The sequence below is a fragment of the Nyctibius grandis genome, chromosome 3 (genome assembly GCF_013368605.1).
Source record: "Nyctibius grandis isolate bNycGra1 chromosome 3, bNycGra1.pri, whole genome shotgun sequence".
Classification (NCBI taxonomy): domain Eukaryota; kingdom Metazoa; phylum Chordata; class Aves; order Nyctibiiformes; family Nyctibiidae; genus Nyctibius; species Nyctibius grandis.
The window spans coordinates 11711170-11736691 of record NC_090660.1 but is presented as its reverse complement, the minus strand read 5'-3'; the positions used below and the strand labels follow the sequence as shown (position 1 = coordinate 11736691).

The window sequence follows — 25522 nt, the reverse complement described above, 5'->3', positions numbered from 1 at the left end:
ACTGACATGCCTTTATGCTAATGGGGTTCATTCCTAGCCCAGTGATTATTATGCTTTGAATTAGCAGTGCTCTTGAGAGTATTTTTCATAAAAAAAAAATGAGGTAGTCCTTCTGAGGAATAGGAGCGAGGGGGAAAAAGAGCTGTTACTTGCATTAGCTCAGAGCTGTGTGTGTTTGGAGAGGATGAAAGAGAAGGGCCGTGTTCATGGCTGATGGAGAGCACAGCAGGGCTCCCGGAGCACAGATCTGTGTGAGAGACGATACTGAAATTCAGGGAAGAGCAGTCAAAATATGGAAATGGTTTTATGCTGTGTTTGGCTTTTAATGAACCCGCCCTTTGGGTAAATTCCTTTTGACTCCAGTGTTAGTTTTGCCTGACTGTGAATCCGTTCTTGTTTACCCTGAATGGGAAAAGCTTCCCTGGGGGCAGTGAGAGCGCAGCTGGTGTGGGACAGAGGGGATGTGCCATACAAAAGGAGAGGGTTTTTAAGGGATGTCATTTCTCCAGGATTTTTAAGGGATGTCAGTTCTCCTCAGCAGTACCAGTTAGGACCAGCTCTCAGAGGAGTTATTGCAACTCTGAGATTTAGTAACTAAGGCACCTGGGTAACAGAAATGGTGGCTCAGTGATGGGGAAAAGGAGAGAGGGTGAGCAGGAGGAGGAATTTCATTATGTTTCAGCTGTGGGTTTATGCAGCAGGAAGCCTAATTCAGCAGCAGTAGTGTGTCATTCCCAGTTTGCTTAATGGGCCGCTTCTACACCCTGTATCCCCCAGGTAAGGCAGCAAAGACAATACCAACCCATTACTTTTAGCAGCATCTCTAAAAAAATCACAGAAGTGGAACACAGTGTCATCCTACGTACTTTAGAGGCGTCTTAAAAATGGAGGGGAGGGAAAGCATGGTCCCTTTGGATCTGCATATAGAGTGAGGTGGTCTGTACCCTGTGCTGGGTCTTCAAAACCCAGGAGATTCCAGTGAAATCAGAAAGTGTAAGGAAATTTCTGATTTCCTCTTCTTTTTACCCTCACGCTTTATTCAGCATAACGAGGCGATTTCCAGCCTTGATGCAGCATGTCCCAGCCCCTGTACAGGACAGAGCCTTGTAATGGATTCTCTCTGTAAGAAGGTATTTCTCTAGGCAGTCGGGCACAAAGAGCTGGAACAGAATGAAATGCTTTGACTGGACTACCTTTTTTCCCTCTGCTTTAAATGGACAGGAGATTTTTTTTCTCAGAAATGTCTGTCTTTCTCTCCATTACCCCAAAGGATAATTGTTTTTAACCATTTCCATTGAAGCAGTTGGGTACTCTGTATCTTGCTGGCTAGCTTTTTTTTTCTCCAGAAAGTTACAGGCAGCTGTACCTGGCAGTGATATTTTAAAGGAAAAAGGATTGTGTTGCCAATGTTAAAAACAAACAAAGGAGCAATAACAAATCAACCAACCTTCTTGCAAAAACCTGAGGGGCTCAAATAGTATTTCAGTTTGGTGCTCTGATAATGAAACTTCCTTTGTGTAAGAGATGCATCTCTGGCTGTTCCCGTGAAAACCCACCTAAATTTGGCACACTTAAAGCCTCAGAAAAATTTCCGTTGAGACACGTAAGAATTTGCCAGACAGAATCTCTGGGGATTCTGTCAGTGTGGAGTAGATGTGCTTGTCCCTTCAGGGACGATGTTCCTGCTGAGGTTCCCGAGCCTACGCGCATGGCTGAGGTTAATACTTAATATACTAGAGGTGAAGTAGAAACACTGGGCTGCTGTCTTCAGAGCGGGAGAGGTGACAATCTGTGTCCTGTCTTTATGAATCCGGATCGTGTGTGTGCAAACCACTCAAATCAGTTTTACTGGCAGAGGCGCATTACAACACAAGCCTGGGAAATGATATCCCTTTTAAAACAAAAACAACAAACAACAAAACAACAACTACTTAAAAAAAAAAAACACAAAAGCCCCTCCTGGATGCTAACTGAATTGTGCAGATGCTTTTTTTAGGGAGAGAGAGTGCATGCTTCAGGCCAAGGCTGGGAGAGCTTATTGCAGCCCTGGCAGCTGTGGCACGGAGAGGCCCTCTCTCCTGGGCTACTGGTACCTTTGAAACAGTTGGGGTCCCCAGAGCAAGGGATGTTGAAAATACCTTAGACACTTGATTAACATAGATATACAAAACAAAGGGAAGCTTTTACAATTTGAAGAGTGGTAATGGCTGTAAGATAAGGAGACTCCAGGATGGTCTCACTTCAGATGGCTGGGCCATAGGATGGGCAATGCATGAGATAAGGGAATTGCAACAGCTACCCGAAGGATGTGGCCTACGTGATCCTCAGACTGAGTTTGCACAGAAGCAGGGGTCAATCAGCGAACACAGTGAGGAAGACTACCGGCCTTCATCTGAAGACCCCCAACGACCACCAGGGAAAACAACTGCGCATGCGAACGGACATTTGCATATCTCATGGCTATGTAAATGACTTCTCGGAAATCCTATGACTATGTATAACGTTATGGTATATATTCTCTGAAAATTTGCCAAACCGGCGGAGCACTCATGGTGGATAATCCCCAGTGCTGCCCAGCGCTGCAATAAAGAATGCCTGCTTAATAACACACTCTGGTGTTATTGAGTTTTCTTTCGGACTCCTTACCCAGCCGCACCTAGCTTCCCACTTCGGTGAGGAAAGTTAGAAAGCAAGGGGGTTTGGAGATCTCCGATTTTTGTATCAGAAGCAGGGAGGCTGTAAGGATCCTGCGGCTAGTCCATGGAGTCGTGTTGTCCAATGGGCATGTGTCTCCATGTAGGTCTCCTCCAATGGATACGTGTCCACAGGCCTCGGTAACAGAGCTTGTCGCTGGCAGATAGAACATGCGCACTTATCCCGAAATAACTAAACGCACCTGCTGTCTGCCCCAAAGAGTCCATTTTATGGTCCTCCACACCACCCCGTGGCTCAAAGTTTGTTATGTTGTCCCAGATCGCTGTCTTCGGGATCCCGTGGTGGTGGGAGAAGAAAAGGATAGTAAAGTAGGAAAAGAGCATTTGAACTTTTTTACAATCAGTTGGCTATAATCCTAAAATGCAAACAATCAACAGATTCAAACACTTTGTACAACGGATGGCTTTGGTTGGTGTATTCAATGCCACCCGGTGATGAGGTAGGTACGAGTTGTACAGTATTAACGGTGACAATACACAATAAGGACAACAACATTACACAACCACATAACATGTTAAAACAGAATGTGCTTAATTCACTGGGCACTTGGAAGTCATGAAAAGAATACTACACGAAGGCAATGCCTCTTTGTTTCATCGTTTAACAACTTAAATATGTCAATCGACAATTTGTCAGACAGAAATAAATTCAAACAAAATTAGTCTTCAGACCTTAGTTAAAAATTATCGCTTTTTCAAACAGAAAGTTGTAGGCAAACATAATTTATCTCTCTCATGAAAGTTATATTGAAAAATGTGGCAGCCCTCATATGGAAATTTGTATTTTAACAATAAAGCAAACTTAAAATATTGTTCCACATAACAAATAAAACAGGGCACACTTACATACCGGGTGGACAGCTTTGTCCACCGTCTTGATATGTACATAATTATCTTAACAATATCTTAACAATCTTGGCAAATTTTTAACAATATCTTAACAATCTAAAGAGCAACAGTTTAAAGAGAACAGAAACTTAATATCTCAACAATTGAAAGAGAATAGAAAGTATCTCAAGCCATGTTGGAGGTTTATGGCTCTGGGGGATCAGAAGAAGGAGGTGTTTGTCCACAATTGCAAACACAAGGCCAATGACAATTACAGGATAAATCATAACCATAAAAAGCCAGAAGATTAAGTATTCCAAGAATGATTAAAATAAAAGTTGAAAGGAAGAGTGCAACCAAAAGCGTAATTGCAGCTCCTGGTGACAGCCACATTCTGTCCTTTTTAATTCTTACGATTCGTTCGGCTATTCGCAGATGAGTTCGCTGCCTGCGTTGTGACCGAGAGACTGGTGGTCACGCTGCCCTGGTCTGCTGGAGTTGGGGTCTGCATACGCAGTAGGAAAATGGATTTCCACACCCCCAACCCAATAAGGAATGTTCCAGCACCTTCTCCCAGAAGAGCTGGAAGGCGCATGCGTGGTTTGGGGAAAAACGTGTGCAATGAGATCTAACAGATATATTCTTTAAGATATGTATTTTATGTCTAGCAATGTTATTTTGATCACCAAGGATACTTGCAAGTAAGTATAGGACCCTGACAATCAGGATGCACAAACAGGTTTCACACAAGATCCTAGTTACCAAGTAATTTTCCACACAGAATTCGGATGCACCAGTTACACAATCCAGGCACACAAGCCACAAAGTTCTGATGAAGTTCTGGTCTACAAACACAACAAGCCGGGGGGGGGGGAGGTAATCGTCTCAGGGTGGCGGCACGTAAATCTTCACAAGGCTCTGGCTAAACAGGGATTTTCGTCACACAACCCCCACCCCAATCGTCCCTGAGAGGCACACACAGAAAACCGGAACTCCACACACAAGAACTCCCACCCCGTACATCCCTGAGAGGTGAACACGTAATACAGACACGTGATACAGATCAGAACTATCCGGGGTACACAGGAGAAAAGAGGCAAAGTTAAAGCAGATTAGAAGCGCAAGCCAAAGTTAAAGCAGGCGAAGGGCGCAAGCTGAAGTTTAAAGCGGGCTGGAGGGCGACACTGTCTCTTTAAGGGATCCTGCCGAGTACGCAAGTCCTCTATAACACTTTTCACTCCTCGCCTGTCTTCCAGTTTCAGGGGATATTGTTTTATCCTAACAGGCCGTGTTCTGTCTAAGTTTAACAACAATCCATTCTGCATTTTTAGCTTTTCCAGGCATTCCTGAGGCCCACACTCCTGGATATACCTGGTTCTTTATTTCGTGTATAATTTCTTCCTTAATTTGGGGTTCAGTGACAGCCAAACAAAATTTCAATGTGATTCTTTTCTGGTACTTTAAACTCAATCTCTCCATTTTTAAATTTTACTTCAGCATTCAATTGTTCTAACAAGTCTCTTCCCAAAAGTGGTCTAGGAGCATCAGGCAGGTAGAGAAATTTATGAATTCCTACACTTTTTCCAATTTTGAATTCTAATGGTTTCAAAAGAAAGCTTTCTCAACCTGCCCAGTTGCTCCCACAATGTTAATATTTTGTTTGCTTATTGACAATAAGGTCTGATTCAATACTGAAAAAGGTGGCACATGTATCTACTAGAAATTCTACAGTTTTCTCTCCTTTCCCAAGCTGCATTTTTACCAAGGGTTCTGCTAGGGAAGATTCCCCTGGTTCCAGTCAGTCATCTCCTATACCAGACACCATTACCGATTTCAGTTTCGGACAATCCTTTTCCAGTGCCCCATCTGTTTACATACACACACTGATCTTTCAGGAGGGGTTGGTTTCCCCTCGGTGGAGCACTTGCACTTCGTCTCACAGCGTTAGTGTTATTTCCCGGTAAGTTCCAAGAGGGTCTCTGGCCCCACCCGCGGTGCGCAGAGCAGCCGCTGCAGCACCGGCAGCCGCTCCGCCCTCGCTCTCCTCCTCCGAGTCTCCCTATTCCGACACGCCTGTCATGCAGTCTCCAGCAACCTCTCTAAATCTCTCACATCCATTCCTTGCACTTTCTGTAGCTTTCTCCTAATATCATCTGCCGATTGTCCCAAAAACAGAGATCCACCGTTCCCGGCAGAATTCCAGCCAGAATCAGAGCCTGCACCTGGGCTCTGGCCACTTTCACAAACACCGCATTCCCGCAGTATCCAACATTGCATCCACATCCTCCCAGTCAGGCTCCTGGGTTTTCACAATTAGTTCAGATCCTTTCGCAACCTTTTCAGGATCATCCTGATAATTCCCAGAAGCATCTCCTTCTCTATCTAATCTTTCATTCTGTGCACCAACCCTTAAACACTTTTGTACAATACTACAAGCCAAGCAACATCCTTTTAACCTCCCATTTTGCCTTTTTTTTTTTTTTTTTTTTTTTTTTTCCTATCACCAGGACCATAGGGTCCTGGGGTGCTAAATTAATTCCACATTCCTTTTGCCACTCTGGGTGATTCCACAGAGTAAAGAACATATCTGCATAACCCACTTCATCCCATTTTCTTTCCCTTCTTAAAAATAACATAACTTGTAACAAAGTATTGTAATCTAAAGTTCTGTTAACAGGCCATTTTTCTCCATCATATAACTTGTATAAAGGCCACCACTGATTACAATATTTTATCAGAGTCTTACGACTCGCACTTCCTCCAGGTGGTCCCCCAATATCTTTCCAGTGACTCAGAATGCAGCCCAAAGGGCTCTTTTTCAAAACTCTACCCTGTTGGTTTCCCATTCAAACATTTATAACACACAAAGACAGGGACTGGGGCCCAAACACTTACACACACAGAGACAACGATTAACAATTACTATAGCACACATTTCACTCACTTCGTACGTATTTGTACGTCTCACTCACACAATCATACAAGTTCAGATACAAAGTCAAGTTACAATAAACACATTTTCCTCTGAACATTCACTCGCCCCCCCGCCAAAACCTCGGGGAGACCAACAAAGGTACAGAGATCACAAAGTGAACAACAGCAGCTGCTACTCCTCAGATGACAAATGTCGACACAGGTTATTCAAAGATTTTCAAATACGCGTATACCAAACACATACGTATTACTACGCATATGTAACCAAATGCCACCCGGTGGGGTTCTCACGAACCGCGACTTATGAGTAGCCCCAAATACAAATGCACAAACAAACGATCGCACTAACCAGAAGATTAATACGAATCGTACATGCAAATGTCAAAATCAAATACAAATGCACAAACAAACGACTGCACTAACCGTATGATTAATACAAATCGTACATGCAAATGTATGCTACCCGGTGGGGTTCTCACGAACCGCGACTTATGAGTAGCTCCAAATGACCGGTCCCAAAAACAGAAACAAAACCAAAACAAAACAAACACAGAAAGAATGCCTTTTCTTACCAGTGGTCCTTGTCTGTCCCCACATGGATCCGCCGAATCGGAGAGTCCCTCCAGAGAATTCTCCGGGGCCGGCCAAGGGAGTCTCCGACCCAGGGGTCCTGCAGCCGGACAGAGAGTCTCCTGCCTGGCTCGCCAAAACTGATACAAAAATCGGAGAACTCCAAACCCCCTTGCTTTCTAACTTTCCTCACCGAAGTGGGAAGCTAGGTGCGGCTGGGTAAGGAGTCCGAAAGAAAACTCAATAACACCAGAGTGTGTTATTAAGCAGGCATTCTTTATTGCAGCGCTGGGCAGCACTGGGGATTATCCACCATGAGTGCTCCGCCGGTTTGGCAAATTTTCAGAGAATATATACCATAACGTTATACATAGTCATAGGATTTCCGAGAAGTCATTTACATAGCCATGAGATATGCAAATGTCCGTTCGCATGCGCAGTTGTTTTCCCTGGTGGTCGTTGGGGGTCTTCAGATGAAGGCCGGTAGTCTTCCTCACTGTGTTCGCTGATTGACCCCTGCTTCTGTGCAAACTCAGTCTGAGGATCACGTAGGCCACATCCTTCGGGTAGCTGTTGCAATTCCCTTATCTCATGCATTGCCCATCCTATGGCCCAGCCATCTGAAGTGAGACCATCCTGGAGTCTCCTTATCTTACAGCCATTACCACTCTTCAAATTGTAAAAGCTTCCCTTTGTTTTGTATATCTATGTTAATCAAGTGTCTAAGGTATTTTCAACATCCCTTGCTCTGGGGACCCCAACTGTTTCACCTTCCCCCTGTCAGTGTTTTCCTTGGTGGTCCTGGCTTACCTCTCTCTGTGCCTCTGATCACAGGGATGTTATTTCTCATAATTATCAGTGTACATTTTCCCTATAAATGGGGGGGGGGGGGCGCGGACCATGCAATGTAACTGTGCCAAGTGACCACCCCCAGACTTCTCTTGTGCTCATCGGAGAGGAAGGGTAATCTAAATTCTTCAGATTTTTTTTTGAAGTATTGAGACTATCATGATGTATTACAGTATAAAGGTTGCAGAAAGCTGAATTTTTCAACAACAGAAGCTCAGGCTCAGGGAATTCAGCCCTAAGTGTGGACTCTATTAACCAAGTCCCTATGTTAAAAGATAAGTATAAGCATTGGAGGGGAATGAGTTGGCAGAAAAGTGGGACTAGAAGTAACCATCTGAATTTTTAGCACCCTTTCTGTCACTAGGAAATTCCTAATGCAGCCCCTTTTGTAACCCAGGTGGTTTTAATGGACACGGTAATGATACCAGAGAGTCACTGTTTATCAGGGTCCTTGTTCCTGGTAAATATTAGTTCATGAAAATGTCTCTTTCCATTGCAAAAAAAAAAAGACTTGCAATGTTTCTTTTAAGCATTGTTGCATCATTTTTTTGGAGCTTTCTCTTCCCCCATCTCTGTCATGCTTCCCCAGGAATGGCTGGTGGATGGACTGCAAGCTGTCTAGAGCGATGCACAACAATTTGTTAAGGATCATAACTTTGCTATTGTAATAATCCGTATTCCTGATGAATCTGATTGCTAACACTGATCTTTACAGTAGATTATAGATTCCACTGACAGGAAAGAAAATAATGTTAAAATAATAAAGATGACAATTTTTTCCCTTTTTTACTGTTCTCTGTAACCATGGAAAATTTTGACCGTCTGTGTGGTTCTCTGATAATTTATTAAATCATTTATTTCACTTTCCCCCCCTTTTTTTTTCTCCTTTTCTTGCTGAAACTACAGCTGAGGAAGTGGAAAGACTGGCGGCAATGCGTTCAGATTCTCTAGTACCTGGGACTCACACACCTCCAATCAGAAGAAGAAGCAAATTTGCCACTCTTGGAAGGCTTTTTAAGCCATGGAAATGGAGGAAGAAGAAGAGTGAAAAATTTAAGCACACTTCAGCAGGTAATAGTCGCAGTCGGGTTGGTTTGTTAATCTGGAACTGTTTGCTCAACAAGGCTAAAAATTTGTAATGCAGCCCAAATTTATGCATGTTTTTAAGGTTTTTGAAGCTTGGCTTGGATAGATTTCTCAGATTCTAAGAGATATCTAACTTTCTTGACAGCTTTTTCTTCAAAAAAAACCCAAACCAACACATTGGGTGCACTGCAACTAAAGCAGCAGCCACCTAAGCTGTAAATTCAGCTTCTGCTATCAGAGCTAGAGGGTAATCCAGGAAAAATCTTGTTACATTGATTTAGCAGATTATGGGTAAAGGAAATGGCAGTATGAAAGGACAACGCTAGTGGAGGATTTAGCCACTTTCAAACTTCTGTAAGTGCTAATAGAGGAGCGAGAAAAATACATGACAAAGGAGTTGACATTGTGTTGAGTAACTTGCGTAACCATAAATTATTTGTTCCATTGGGCAGGAAAGATGTGTACTTGTTTTCTGAGAAAAACAAATCTCTTTTCCTGCCACACCTCTCTTTCTGCCATCACTTTCTAACACTCCTGGTTTAAGACTCTTTTTAATCAAAAAATAAGTATGGAAAACTGCAAAAATGTTTTTTTTATATTGTAAATTGATCTGAGCAAGAATCCCAGATCCAGGCAGTGATACATGTGGTGAAAGTTTGTACCTGGCATGTTTATTTTCAAGCTTTGTGATCTATTTAGAAGGTTTCTTTTCTTTGTTCTTCCATGATGACTAATAATTACTACATGTGGTTTTGCAAGTCTTGAGCCTGAATTGTTTGTGAGAAAACATGAATTCTGATTTCTTATTGTTCTTACTAGAACTAGAAAGCAAGCAGTGAGGATCCTGCTCCTTTCAGTGCCAGAAGAGGCTTGAGTTACAACCCAGTTGCTCTCTGACCTGTTTATTGCACAGTGGAAGCTTTCAGGCAGGACTTGACTGTACTTCTGTCTCATTTAGCTAAGTGCGAATTCTTGCATGAGGTTAAATGCAGAGTAAGAGTTTTCCAGGGTTCATACCTGAAGGGACTCTTTACTCTGTGCTGTTTAAGTTGCTCTCTGATTCATCAGGCAGAGGCTAATGAACTGGAATAGATGGCTGTATTACTCTGAGTGACGATCATATTTGTTGAGTTGACAGCTGAGAAGCTATTGTCACCAAAAATGTCATGTTTCTGCAAAACAAAAGGCTTGTCTTTCATGTTCTGTATCAGTCATAACCATAGTGCAGTGTGACAGGATTTCCATGAAAACCGTATAGCTCTTAGGGATGCATGGACGCTGTGGTGACAACTACTTTGAAGGTAGTTCCAGCATGCTGGGTTAGTTGGTCACAACTAGGAGGATGACCATGTCAATTCAGGACATACCATGGGTTGCAAAAGCCTGCCTAGTATTTATTTGTATGGTTTATCCAGCTCCAGGAGCTGGGGCTGGGCTGCATGCTGCTGTGGTTAGACTGTTTAGTTTGAAGCTAGCTTGAATATGCCTGCATAGTCTGCTCTGGGCGTTACAAGAAGTGTTATGTAGATTTGCCCCATTTACCAAAACATTTGGAAAGTACACTGTGATTAAAACCAGAGTAAAACCATGTATTTCCTTTTCTCGGAGGAGAAGGAAACTTTACCAGACATGCCAGCAGATCTCCTCGCCTGGTAAGGGGGACTTCAGTGTCTAAAGAACTAATTTAAAAGCTGGGTCTCCAGGTTGCAGGAAATGTTTGTCAATTGCGGTAGTGGGTTTGATCTCAGCTGAATCCATAACCTTTTTTTTTTTTTACATTTTCATTTCTAGTAAGCTAACAGTATCCTGCAGCTGCTCTGCAAAATTGATATTCCTGTCAGCTCCCCTGCCACTAGCTGCAGCAAAATTGACAAGGATGTCAAATTTGCTGAGCACCCTGCAGGAGACACTGGGAGAGATTTACTTCTGGCCTGTACCAGAGCTGGGGACCCCACAGTTTCCATCATCCCTGACCCTGGGGAACAGGAATCCACCAGGATCCCACCAGACTTCCCTGGCAATTCAGCAATGTTGGTTGAACCTAGCATGTGTAATACAAAAGATTTTGCATGGGAAAACTAGCATTTTTCTCCCAGCATTTCCATAACCTCTCATCTAATACTTCTGATCTCACTGAGAAAATATATTTAATTTTTATAATAAATCAAAGGACAAGCTTATGAGATGGCATAATGAGAGCCAGCATGAAACTTCCTAATACAGGCTTATTTCCTTCTAGTGCACTGATAAATGTGATGCTTGGAAAAAAAAAATATTTCCATTAGTGCCCTACAGGCATGCAACCAAGATTTCCCACCTGCATAGAACATCAGTAATTGTAAAAAATAAATACTAATACAAGTATTTTATTAGGCTCTTATTTGCTGCAACAATAGATTCAATTATTTTAAGTGTCGAAAGCAGTAAGGGTCAAAACACATGACCTCATCTATTGAAACTTCCTTTGAAATTAATAGGATTTTTTTTCTGGGAGACAACTGGAGGAAAGAGAGAGTCAGGCTGATATTTAGTGTTGAAAGGTTGACTTTTTCTTGAGATTTCCAAGTGCTAACATTTTGTATCCATATCTTTATCAGACTAAAAGCTCTGATTATTTATTCAGAGATGAATACTTTGGTTCAGTGGTCAGTAGGCAAAAAAACTCTTTTAGGTAGCAGGAAAAGTTATTTTCTGACACCTGATAATTGCATAAGATGAGATAGAAAATCCATAATTTGATTGATGGAGGACCTTAATGTTATACTTATTATATATGGTTGCTTTCAGCACATTAATACTCATATTGTGATGTATGAGCATCCCAAGTTCCCCATCTTCTGTCTTCATTATTGTATGTCACTGACAACCAGAATGCATATGTTTCATATACTTCATATGTTTATAGGTTACGTTTGTTTTGATATCCCTGTAGTGACTATGCAGAAGGGTTTAAAGTCTTGACGCTGCCTTTGTGCTGACTCAGCCATGAAGGTGAAAGTCGTGGTTTTTGATGCAGACATCTAATGCCTTTGCCTTGCAGTTGGTCTGTCCATGAGCATCATCATGAGGTATTTTGTAGAATACCAGAACAGGTAGAAAAGATCACGCTATAGGGGTGTGGTCTGTTATTGCAGATGGTGAGCGCCAGATGAGCCCGCATCTGGGGTTTGATTTGAGCGGCCTCTTCTGCTGGAAGGTGGAGTATTAAGGAGGTTGTTCAGGACATGCGCCATGAGTGACCGATGGGCTCCATCTGTAGACAGGCTCGCACTCGGAGCAAACGGGAAGGGAGATTTTACTGGGTGAGGGACACCAGTGTACCACAGCAAGGCCAGAAACAAGTTAATTCTCACAGTAATCCTCCTCCTGGACAGAAGGGAAGCTTCCCTCAGCACAGCACAGTTTTCAGTGCCAGGATTGCAAATCATTTTACCCCAGAAGGTCCTAATGAAAGTTCTTTGATGGACACTGAAACTCCCACAATACAATATAAATGCTCCTGACAGTGAAGTTATATATACAGGGAGTTAGACAAAGAAATTAAAGTCATCCACAATGTTATTCATGTTGTAGTCAAAAGTGTGGTGTATTTTTTTTAACTTGCCTAAAATTTCATCTTGCACAGAAAGCGTGGAAACCTTTATTACCATGGAGGGCTGAGGGCCCCTCACGGCAATAAGCAGTATGATAAAGCTGACAGCTCTAACTTTGGGAGCACAGGCAAGCTTCTAAATGGCAAGATTATATCAGTTTGTGGGACGGTTTCTTTTAACTGATAAGGAGCAGGCTCATGGCAGAAGAAACCAGGAAGAAACTGAATTTTCTTTGCCGGAGCACATTTCCTTGCCTGGATGCAGCTGGGATGGTTCCAGCAGGCTGCACAAGGTTTTCAAAGGCACACTGGGCTCTCTGGGAATCAGCAAAGCAGATGGCAAAAGAGAAAGCTGACTGTGTCCTCAGCCAGACCTTTGTCATTGTTTTTAATACCTTGATCTTGTTCTACTTGTCTTGATGTGAATTTGAAAACAGTTCCTGGGTGTGCTGTTGTTTTATTGCAGTGCCATACACGTGCTGGTGAAATGTCATTTCCTGGTGATGTTTTGGAGAAGGAAGTGCTTTGGAAATAAAGAAGCCTGAGGGAAGATAGGTTCTTGACTTACCTGAAATACTGTTGGAGTTTTTTATCACTGTATTCATGAAGAGCCAACTGCTTGCAACCTTTCAGGAAAAAGTATTTCAGCTGCTTGCAGGAGTCTGAATAAGGGAAAAATGTCTTGTTTTGCCATTTCACATTTCTGGTGACCTTCATTTTAAAGAATTGGTGTGTTCATCTTCCCCCATCCTTACAGAGAGGAGGAGGAAGCATGTAACTTATACTTGGAGGAAACTGGTTGGACTGAGAAGAGGAAAGCAGGAAATGGTGAGAAATTAAGGGACGTGAAGAAAACTCAGTTGTGAGCAGGAGAAGCAAGGGATTCAGCAATGTTTGGGTATGTACATAGGCACCCTGTACAATGAGCAGAGAATGTCCAGTGCCAGAAGAAAGCTCCACAACAGCTCTATTGCCAAGTAGGTGGTTGTCTTAGACAATCAGTAATACTAAAGAGAGAAAAGCAAATCATAGAATCATAGAATGGTTTGGGTTGGAAGGGACCTTAAAGATTATCTAGTTCCACCCCCCCTGCCACAGGCAGGGACACCTTCCACTAGACCAGGTTGCTCAAAGCCCCATCCAACCTGGCCTTAACCACGGCCAGGGAGGAGGCAGGCACAACTTCTCTGGGCAACCTGTTCCAGTGTCTCACCACCCTCACAGGAAAGAATTTCTTCCTAATATCTCATCTAAATCTACCTGCTTTCAGTTTAAAACCATTCCCCCTCATCCTATCACTCCATGCCCTTGTAAAAAGCCCCCTCCCGCTTTCCTGTAGGCCCCCTTCAGATACTGGAAGGCTGCTAGAAGATCTCCCCGGAGCCTTCTCTTCTCCAGGCTGAAGACCCCCAACTCTCTCATCCTGTCTTCACAGGAGAGGTGCTCCAGCCCTCTCATCATCTTCGTGGCCCTTCTCTGGACTCATTCCAACAGCTCCATGTCCTTCTTATGTTGGGGGCCCCAGAGCTGGATGCAGTACTCCAGGTGGGGTCTCACGAGAGCGGAGTAGAGGGGCAGAATCACCTCCCTCAACCTGCTGGCCACGCTGCTTTTGGTGCAGCCCAGAATACGACTGGCCTTCTGGGCTGCAAGCGCACATTGCCGGGTCATGTTGAGCTTCTCATCAACCATCACCCCCAAGTCCTTCTCCTCAGGGCTGCTCTCAATCCATTCTCTGCCCAGCCTGCATTTGTGCTTGGGATTTCCTCGACCCACGTGCAGGACCTTGCACTTGGCCTTGTTGAACTCATGCGGTTCGCACAGGCAAATCTGTTGAACTCAGCCTTTCATCCTAGGTGCTTTGAAACCTCCCTTCGTTCGTGTCCCAGATCCCCCACCTAGAAATACTTACAACTTCTTCCACAGGGCAGTGAGGACAGACCAGTCCTCCGGTGCCACAGCTCCCATCCCCAAAACCCATGGTTGAGCTAGCAAGCCGTGTCCTGTTCTGTGGCCAAAGATGTGACAGTGACTTCCTAGCGTCCTGCTTGGGGTGCCCTCCCGAAAAGAGGGAAGACCCACTCCTGCTTCATTTAAAGCTTTGTTTGCTTTGTGTGAAATTGTAGAGGTTGGGGTTCAGGAACTCTTCTCAAGGTGTAGAACTGAGGAGTTTGAAGGGATAAAGACTGGGGCTGAACGAAGTAGACCAGGATATCAGAAGAGCCAAGAGGCAAATCGGTGTGAGCCAGGCATCATCAGTTGGATTGGGGAAGGTTGGATTGGGGGACTAGGACTTTCAGGGCAGGTTTATGGGTTGATCTGCTGCCCAGGGGCCTTAGGACTCTCTTAATAGTTGTCTGTGCAGAGGCTGACGATCTTCTCTTGCTAGAGGTTACTCTGTTAAACTGGAATAGCTAAGGTCTGCGTGCTGGACCGAAAGATCGAAGCCCAATAGTGTAGACAGTGCCACAAAAGGGAGCATCTGGGTTTTTTCAGTTTGCTTTTTAGGGGAGGCGTGCATACTCTTCCATTTCCTTTCACTCTCACTCAAGCCATTTAAAGAAAATCAAGTGTGCCAAAACAAAATCCACTCATGCAACCTTTAGCTGCCCCACTCCCAGAACCTACAGTAAAACAACCACTCATTTTATGCTCAAAAGCTATTTTTTTCACTTGCTAAGCCTTGGTGCTTCGATTTTTCCAACCAGAGTTTTTTTTTAAAAGTGCTCTGTAAAAATTCATATGTCAATATGTTTATATAAGTTAAGTCTCCCAGCCAGCAGAGGGATTGTTTAAATTTGGCAACACTTACAGGCAAGGACCTTCAATGTTTCTGATGAATAACAAGAAGAAAACAAAATGTGGTAAATCTGTGCAATTAGAGGAACTGCTATTCATAAACCATACCCATATAATTTTATTCCTACTGCTGATTATTTCCAACTATAATAGGTAAATATTTTGAACTTTGCTTTCCAGAATATTCCAATTGGTAGAAATTCAGTGATGTGTTGCCAGTGCTGCTCTTAAACCTTCCTACTCCCTTCTGCTTTGCCAGTGATCGCCTCTCGTGTTTTCTCATGTAAAACTCTCGGGCTGTTAAACTAGTCATGCCATTTGGGTGAGACCTTTGCCTGGGGAAGCAAAGGAGAAGCGCAGCCTGCAGACATGCCTGCCCTCGCCTCTGCCTGTACTTTTGGGGAGGTGATCGAGGGGGGAGAGGTTGTGGGTGGTTTTTCCAAGTGCCTACCAAGTTATTGAAATCTGTCTACAAAGGTCCTATTTTCAGCTTGTACTTTGAAAGCAGTGGTTTTGTTTGGATCATTGGCTAACAAGGATAACTGTGTTCTAAAGCACTTTATGGTCCCATTCTGTTCTCCCGAATTTTATTTAATAACGACTGTGATCCCATGTGAAAGGTGTTAATATTTCAGTTACAATTCCTCTTACACTTTCAGACCAGACTGTCTCTAGGTTTGGGTTTGCAGAACTGAGGTAATTATGGTTTTTCTTCTTTCACCCTCTTATTCTGATGACTTGGAAATGTAATTCTGAATTGGCATTGAGAGAGAGAGCAGGGTCTCCCCTGCAGTGTAGCTGGGTCTGAAGTTACCCTGAAGCCTGAAATACCCCAAAGTCCCATTCTCATCCATGACAAAGCCTGTTAATGAGCCTGTGTAAAACCCCCAATGGCCCTTCCAATGTGAGGCAGTGAGGAGGCAATACAGATCCTGGTTCCAGCCAGGTATTTTTGCTGTGCTGGAGGAGCTTATAGAGCATTAAGGTATTGCTGAAAATCACTGATAATTTCCAAGATTCTGGGAGAAGAGAGAGAAGTGGCACTGATGTAAAACTTAGTCCAGACTTCCAAACAGGAGCTCCAGTTTTGTTAAAACCCAGCAATACAACCACTTTTCAGAGTTTACTAAGTGCTTCTTTGTTCCCTGTTTTGTGTATTTTTTTGAGGGAGGTGCAAATTGTCATTCTCTGAAGAAAAGCACCATTTTGCAGGAACGTGGGCTGTTCACGAACGCACACTGACTTAAGCAAACATTTTTATCTAAAGGAAATACCAGAAAATAAGTATATTGTATTTCAGTATATTCTAGATGAATCTCAGAAGAGTTTTGATTCAAATTTACATTTCTATCTCAAATTTGAAATAGATATTAACAAATATAGCTAAAAATTTGAATTCCAAATATAAAATGACCTGACACACAGGAAAACATTTGTATTTTAAGTCTGCTGAAATATTACACTGCTTAGGCTCAAGGACTGAATAAAAAATTAAAATCCATTTTTAGTTTTGTTTTTTGCGTTGATTGCACACTTGATGTATTCTGAATTTTGGAAGTGAAAAAAACTTATATTCTAGGTCTAAATGCAGATTGCCCATAGCTTCTCTTTGCATCCACTAACATTTTCTTAATGCTTTATGAGAAGCTGGCCAGAAGTTGCACCAGAATTCATGCAAAACTATAGGCAACTTTTTAAAAATTTGACCTTTTGCCTTTCTATAGAGGGAGCAGAACTAGCCTGTGTACCTGCTTATTGCAGTGGAACCAAAGATCCACAGAGATTTTTAAAGCCAGTGGTCATTTTCAACCACGTGATTAGATAAACAGCCCAAAGGTTATGGTGGCTGAAGGCACTTCATAGCAAGGGAAAGCAAAGGGTGATGTTTGCCTCGTTACTGCTGGAATTCTAAATTATCAGTCTTTTTAGATTTGTCATTTTAAGCAGATTAAAAGAATTCAAACGCATTCGGAAGTTGCAGATCCGATTTGTACGCAGAAGGCAGCTAAAGCAGTTGTCTGTCTTTATACTTGAACTGCCAAATGGAAGCTCCAGGTTCAACAACGGGGGGGTATAATCACTCCCCCGGGAGCGTGTGCTCCACTACAGAGCAGCATCGTTGTGTCTTCCCGAGATCTGCTGCAGAACATTTCCAGGGTTTAAGAAGTGGACTTTGCTTAGCTGGACTGAAAAATGTGTTTTGGGATTGTTCTAGCCCCGTGCCAGCTCTAATGGAACGTGTGAGACGAGGCCCTTCAATGTGTCCCTTCTTACAGGAAGGGGATGTTTAATGAGGCTGTTTGGTTTTTATGCTAATTACATTTCCAGCTGCTGTGAAGATTATACGAGGCCGCCCAAACTGTAATCCTGCAACATAATTCTACAACAATGCATTTCTGTTAAAATAATATAATAATACAATTAATCCATCAGAGAATTTACAGCAAATTATGAGGACTGAAAAATAGACGCTGTTAATAGCATAAGCTTCTGCATGGTGTGTGGATTAGAGAATGGCATTTGTTTGGGATGCGTTAAGAAGCGTTTTACCAACAAATCAGCAATAATGGAATACCTGGTTGGGGGGAAAGAGAACAAGCATGTTTGGAAGCAGCTCATTCTTGTGTAAAAAATTGTTGTATATCCTCAGCTGCTATTGCCGTGACTCATGAACATACAGTCTTCACAGACTGAGTCCTTGCAGATTATTTTAGAATGCTTTCATTTAACAACAAAATGTGTTGAAGCTGCTTTTTATTTTCAGATTGCATTTGAAGCATGGAAATTAATTACTATTTCTCAGACTGTTGACTTTTGTTCTGCAGGTTTTCACCGCCCTTTTTAAAGATGTGGGGGAAAATAGTATCATTTCACAGTGACATGGAGCCATGAGGCATCTGGTCTGTGATGAGAACAAAGACGGAGTGATAGTGGGTAGCTGTAGCACCAGGTTATCTCAGTGACCCAAAAAAGCTGCAGGTCCTTTCTGTCATGATGCCGGCTGGTTGCAGAAGCCTGCTTTTAAACAACTCATGCCTTGGGTCATTTTTGTTAAGCTATCAAAGCTACAGCCACTGAATATTGCTGTGCAAATGTGTCATCAGTCAGTAATCTATGCTGTGCTGGTGCGTGTTTGGAGACTCACTGGAGTCCATCGGTGGCATCGCAGATGCCAGATGCTTCAGCTGGGGAAATCTGCTCGGTGACTCCACCGGTTCCCCAGTGCTTTGGTCAGAGGTGAGCACGGTCCTCTTGCTCCCAGAACAACGGAGAGGAAAATCTCCCATGCCTTTCAGAGTCTGCTGCTGGGTGGTTTCTGAAAGGGAAATTTGTTAGATGTCCTCACTCAGAGGTGCTTTTGAGGAGGTTTTGTTCCTAGAATACCATTTTGCTTTCGCTCGGTGTTTCCCGTGGCAGGGAAATGAAGCAGGAATCCCTGAGGCCAGCGTGGCAGTACCTCGATTGAGCCCTACCATATCAGTGACCCAACTGACATCTGACCCATGTTGTGATTGGGAAATGGGTTGGTACAGTAATGTGAACATGCAGCCCAATTACTCTAATCTGATGGGATTTTTTAAATACAGTAGCTGCTCTTTATTTCGATGTCTGTGAACTGCATTAAAAAGGCACATACAGCTAGATGTATACGGTATTGGCAGCAGAGATGAGAATCCCAGGTCCACGGGGATCTGAAACATGGATGGCAGTCACTCAGACAAAACCATTAGCTTCATGAGTTCTTTCTAGGGCTGCTGGGGCTAATATGTTGAGGAATAATAAATAGTTGCTAGAAAGAAACTGAATTGCCCTCTGTACAGAGATTTAATAAGAAAAATCAGATTATTAATTGGGAATCAAAGATAGCTTGATGAAGAACAGTTTCTTAGAAATCTTGGTCTAAGTCTTGTTTATACTAGGGTTTGTTTGTACATTGTAACTTGAATTATTTAAACTGTAAATATGAAACAGATTGGTTACATCACCATAAACCCCTGGGTGGATGTTTATTCAGTTCATAAACTCATTCATTTTATTTTAATTCATTAAGGCCAGTTCAGTTCTGAATTAAAATGTCCACGCAAGTGTTTAATGTGGCATTGGTGATCCTCCTTGAATTACTTAATTCAGATTGCTTTTCCTGAGCACCCGTGTAAGTAGCCACAGGAGCTAGTGTGCAGGAAAGAGACAATCAGGTAACTATCTTAGCTGCCACAAGAGATGGGATCTAGAGGCTGTGTTCAGTGAGAGCTGCACTTGACTACTTGGGCTGACGCAAGGGACTAGGCAAAAGAAGCCTGAGGTGGTGATTAGAGCATTTAATGAAAAGAGAAAGCTACTGTTTCTCTCTCCCAAATTCTGCTGCTAACCTATCCCAGTCTTGTTGCGAATGATGCCTATAGATTATTACACACCAAGTATTGCAGGACTTAATTGCAATTTCACCAGGTCTCCTCTTTTTTTTGATCAGTCTGTCCATGTGTAGGGTTCCTTCAGAACAGCAGCTCACTAAGTCAAGTCTTGGGAATCTTGGATTCCAATAATAAAAAGGATTATTAAAAACCCCTTGTGACTGTAGAATAAAGTCTTGGAAACTAAAAGCATGGAAAAAAATTCTCAAGTTCTTACTAGAAGTTAAACTCACTATTTTGAAGAAAATTATGAATTTTCTGAATATTTATAATTTGCTTTATTGATACTGATTACATTTTCAGAGGAATGTTTCAGTTCCATTGTATGGTGTATCTATAAAGAAGACTGGAGTAGTTAAAAATAAGACTTATTTTGGTTTCCATTTATTTGTATAGGCCAAAGATACAATACTATCTGTTGTTAACTGCATCTGAGTTGTTTATTATCTACAGGATGTCCCACACTTTCAGGTAAAAGTAATGATGGAATAGATCCATGACGCTGAACATCACTTGCTATTCCTTTTGTTATGCTGGAGTAGCAGGTATATGTTTCCAGACTGAAAAATGGAGTATCTTGGTCTCTTATTTTGCAGCTGAATGTGTGAGTGTAGGTTTTTGAAGGAACAGACCTTAGTTCCTCTTAAAAAGGTTTTAATTTTATAATTAACAAACACTCTTGTTCCTTTGTATCTTCAGAGCTCTATATATACATCTCTCCAAGTTAATCAGGCAATCACAAACAATTCTGTTTATCAAAACAGGCAGTAAAAATCATCTTTTTGCTGTGGTGAAGGATACTTTTTCAACTTAACCAACAGCATTATTTGCCTATTTTAAAAAACAAGATATTGGGAAATTTACATCTGCCACTAGCTACTGCTTGAGCCTGAAAACACCAATCCCTCACTTCTCTCTGTTTTGCAGGAAGCTTGTGGTCTCCATGCGCTCTTCATTAACTCCTTAGTTAAAAGTAGCATGGGACTAACAGCTGAAAGTGCATAGATAAGCAGTACTCTGAGGAAGGTCCAAAGAGTACCCAGAAATGCTGCTGCCTGAAGACGATGACATGTGTTTGTGGTGAAAATGATTGACAATGGGTTTGATTTTCTTCCTGCTGAAGCTGGTGAATTACCCCGTCTTCACTGGGCACGGGGTGCCTGGCAAGCAGTTGCTGAATACCAGAAGCCTTTGCTGACAGGGACAGACCACAAAGGCTTCTGCCAGCTGCACAGTCTCCCTTCTGAGGTGCTTTGTTCCTAAAAAAGGACCATGGGACTCGGTGGGTGCTCAGCTCTTTGCAGTAGTAAGCTTTGTGTCTGCAGCCCAAAATGTTTCCAGGATGCACACATGTACTCAAAACGCACCCTTGCAGCCTCTTATGTTTAAGTTTTGCATCAAGATGCTTTGAAGCCCATGAATTTTCTATCACCATCATCAAGAATTGATATTGCATTTACACTTCTGTGCTGGCACTTAAATTTTCAAAACTGTACAGGTACCTCTAACAGCCTGTGTGCTTTATGGACCTGATTGAAAACCCCATGAAAATGATCATTGGATTCTCTCTGGTTTTCATGGGCATAGGATCTAGCCTGTATTAAGTAGTCATAATAGCATTCCTCCCAATTTCATATCTAATGAGAAAATATGCTATAGGTAGGTTAAACATGAGTTAAAAAAAGATGTAGCTGGCTGTGAGTGAAATATTCAGATGGCATTTGCACTAAAGTTTAGATATGCCTGAATGGTGGTGGTTTTTCTCAGCGGGTAGTGGCTTCTTGTACATCATCTCCTGCGGAGGATTTTGGTTTATAGTTGTGGGGAGAAACAACTCGATAATTCCATGAGCAACAGAACTTATGAAACCCAATTTTATATGGGTTGTTCCTTCCTGGATCTTTTGATGTTTAATGATGAGGCTAGGAATGGCAATTTGGATCAATTTTCTCTAACCAGCCTCTCAGTTTCCCTGAACTTTAGAAACATAACAAATGTATGGTCTTTTGCCCTGTCACCAAAGTTGGAAACAGGTAGTGAAGTTGTCAACCAGCGCAAAGAAAGACAAGAAAGCCTCTATTGCTGCTAGAAGTACACAGGAATGGATGGGAGAAAACAGACATTGGCTGGCTGGTACAGAAAAGGACACCTTGGCTGTTCTGGTTCTAGACTGGGCGATGAGTCTGGGAGAGTGGCAATGCACCTGGCATCCTTTCACAACTTCAGTCTTGACTCTAAAATATGTGAAACACCCCTCATCAAATGTATTTCTGTAAGGAAGGCACAGATCAGGGGAACTTCTGAGAAATTGTCTATGGAAATAATTTGGGATTTTATGATCAGTGGAGAATCCTTGTGAGTCCTCACCCTTCCATTTGCTTTGAAAAGGGGGTAGGAAGGAGAAAGTATTATTGACGTGGCATTACTTGGAGGACAGGAATTAGACATTAGTAAAATGTAAAAAAGATTATATTTGCCTGTAACTAATTGTATCATAGTTACAGTCTTTTCACCAGAACAGCTGAGGATGTAAGAAGCTTTTTTTTCCCTTTTTTAAAATTGGGAAACTTTCGCTAGCTGCACTCCAAAGAGAACCCCATGCTGCACTGGGTGTAGGGGAGGGCAACCAGTCAAAACAAGGAGGGAAAAGAAAAGGCAGAGTCATGGCAGCCACTTCTGGGGGTGCAGTGGCATCCTGAGTGCATTAACGCTGTCCTGTTGAGCATTTCAGTGCTCCTTGCAGCATGGTGGAGCTCTGCACCACCTCACAACTGGGGTTGTAAACCAGGTGGGACATAGTTTCCCAAGCCCCTTGGTGTTAGACAGGGTGTGAATGGCACTCTGCAGGCGTTTGTGGGGTTTGGATCAGACCCCCGAGAGAGAGAGAGGAGGTTTCTCTGCAAACAAGTGAATGCAGAACTGTTGTGGGAGTTAAGTGCGTTCCCTGTGAAGCATGGCGAGAGGACGGGTGTCGGCCGAGGTAGAACAGAGGCACAACAACTTACTAATTTCTTCTGATTTTCCAGTTGATCTTGAGATTTGTACAGAGGCTGCGCAACGGCATCTGGAACTATTTGTGTGATACCCCTTGCTTACTGATAAGTGAAAACGTGTTTCCTCCGTCTTCCAGTAGCTTTCATAAGGGGTCAGGCTTTGGCCATCCTCATCCTGGTTATCTGGGTTAATATCTTAGGAAACAGTTCTATTTTTATGGTTCTGTGGTTTATTTTCAAGAACTTAACAGCCTGTCCTGCTGGCTAGGAGGAGCACAAAATCAGTCAAGATCTAAAATTCTGAATTCTGAATAGATGATATTTTGCAATATTTGATCTGAGTAGGGCATAAACCTCAGTAATTGCTCTTTGGATAATGTCTCATTCATGTCTCGTTCAGCCCTTGAATTAATAGTATTGAAAATTTCACGTGGGTGCCTTAATTAGCTTGGAATGAACAATATCAAAGGCAGGGGGTATCTTGATCGTAGAATAAGAAACTGGTCTACTTGTTTTCCACAGGGCAGGTGAATGCCCACCATAACCCCTGCCAGTTGTAAATCCCCTACTACTGCACAGATGTTGTGTTCTCTGATGATGATCTGATAATTGAAAGACTCTGTAAATATTTTCTGGCTTTTATTTACTTATTAACTAGGGGTTAATGATAATTCTTTATCTCTGTGATCTCATTCAGCTTTTGCTACGGCTGCTTTTTTCCTCTCACTGGGACTAATTCATGTATGAAGAGCTCTTAGACCACCACCATCGCCAGGAATGGGTGTACTGTAATGGTGTCAGTCCATCCTAGAAGGGGAGCTCAGTGCTATGGAGAATGGTTTTCTTCTGCCATAACAGGATAATTCACTGCAGTATGCTCTGGCCTCTGCCAGAATCTAGTCCTTGTTGGGTCTGTCTCTTTGCAGAGGTAAAGGAGGGGAAGGTAGAATCTGAGTCCCTACTACATGTGCTTACAGTATTTCTTGGTGTATGTACGCACCAGTGTATAGCATATGTCTTGATAGTTCACAGAACCCAGTTCAGGACAAAAGTGAAGATCATTACAGAAAATTCATGTATATTTGTTTATAAAACAAAAGAATGCAATCAGTGACAGCTACTCTTCTTAATTAGTGATGGCTTTAAACTGGCCCTACAGTGTGGTGTAGGGTGTGACACCCTACAGTCAGGTGTCCATTGTTGATCTCCATAGCACAGGAGTCTATTATGTTGGCAGCACTGATGCAGGAGCTCCAGCACATATACTCATCCCTTGTAGTAACCAAGTCCATACAATATCTTTTATTCAGATGTGATGTTTACGCCCCAGAAAGCTTGTCGTTTGGAATGGCTACCTCTAAATATTGATGTTGACTTTTTGCATCTGAATCTGCAAAGGCTGAATTGTGCTGAAATGAGAGGCCAGTGACACTGTGGTATTTCTGGCATTAATGTACAGACAACATTCCTGCAGGCTAAAAGGCACTGCAAGTAGCTGACAAAACCAATCAAAATCCCCCCATTTGTTTGTCTAGCAGATTAGTCCATTTTCTGATTTCACTGCAAGGGTTGTGAGACTGACTTGACTCAGCTGGCCTTGTTTGAGTGGCATTTAGATCAAGGCCAGTCTCAGCTGTGTCATAGCGTTGCACTGTCTGAACTCACACAGCTGAGGTTGAATTGGTCCATTGAATTAACAAATTTAAAGCTAATTCACATTTTGGTCAAGACATTTATTTAGGATTCTTGCATCTGTTGAGAGGGAGTTAGCTGAGCTCCTCTTGCAGAAGGTCATGACCGAGCCCCTCACCACTACCTCCCACCTGCTGGAAAGCATTGACAGTACCCCATGGGCTATCCCATATGCTGGGACCTGAACCTGGGTTTCCAGAGGACCTGAGCCCCTGCTGCCAGTGAGGAGAGAGCAATTTTACAGTTTCTTCCTTGTCTTGTGGCACTGGTTTGTTTGCTGAATTGAGCTGTCTCTGAGCTCTTCAGGGTAGTCACGACATCTTTCTCTTGGGGTCCTGATCATCAAAATGACCACTGAGAAAAACAAGTTCTATTTGACCAGGATCTTTAGGATTTATCTCTGGAATTATGTGCCCTGAGGGAGAGAGTGGCTTTGGTGTGTGGTATCTGTTGTCTTGGTAACATGGTTTCATCCAAGAAATACCGTGTGTATTTGGGCACCCTTGATACCCCACACTGCAATATGAGTTACATCAGTGTGTTTTCTTTCCTTGCATCCCTCGAAGGGGGAACCATAAAAGTGAATGCTGTGAATACACAGGATAGAAGAGTGACAGGGGAAGAGAGCTGCAGCGCTGCCCTTCTGTGCTAATTGAAAATATGCCAAATCATAGTTCACTGCACAGATAAACGGGAGAAACAGAAGACGGGCTTTAAGCATTGCACTACATAGTAAAACTCAGCAGTGTCTCCAGAAGAGCAGAGCTCTCTCTTAGCCAGTGTTAGAGCAAACATGGTACTGGTATGCATATTATGAATAAATTGGCATGCATCCTTCATCTGAACCTCCCTGTAGATTAAGACGAACAAAGCGATAGCTATTCTAAGCACACGTGGCAAGGTGTAGGCTAAGTGAAGTACTTCTGCTGCTGGTTTAATGATGTCTCTTGTGCTGCAGAGAAGCTGGATAAAAAGAGGGCTAATATTCAGGAGCCCTAGATTCACGTTATAGTTGATTTGTAGCAAGTAGGGTAGAGTCTCCCTATTCATCTA

The 25522-nt window shown here is 42.7% G+C and overlaps 1 protein-coding gene across 1 annotated transcript in view; it reads left to right on the top strand.

Moving 5' to 3' along the window:
- Positions 1–25522, top strand: part of PHACTR1 (phosphatase and actin regulator 1) — a 320783-nt gene that overhangs the window by 181551 nt on the left and 113710 nt on the right. Inside the window, exon 4 of the mRNA XM_068396426.1 lies at positions 8802–8966. Coding sequence (XP_068252527.1) covers positions 8802–8966 — 165 coding nt within the window. The remainder of the gene's footprint in view (positions 1–8801; positions 8967–25522) is intronic.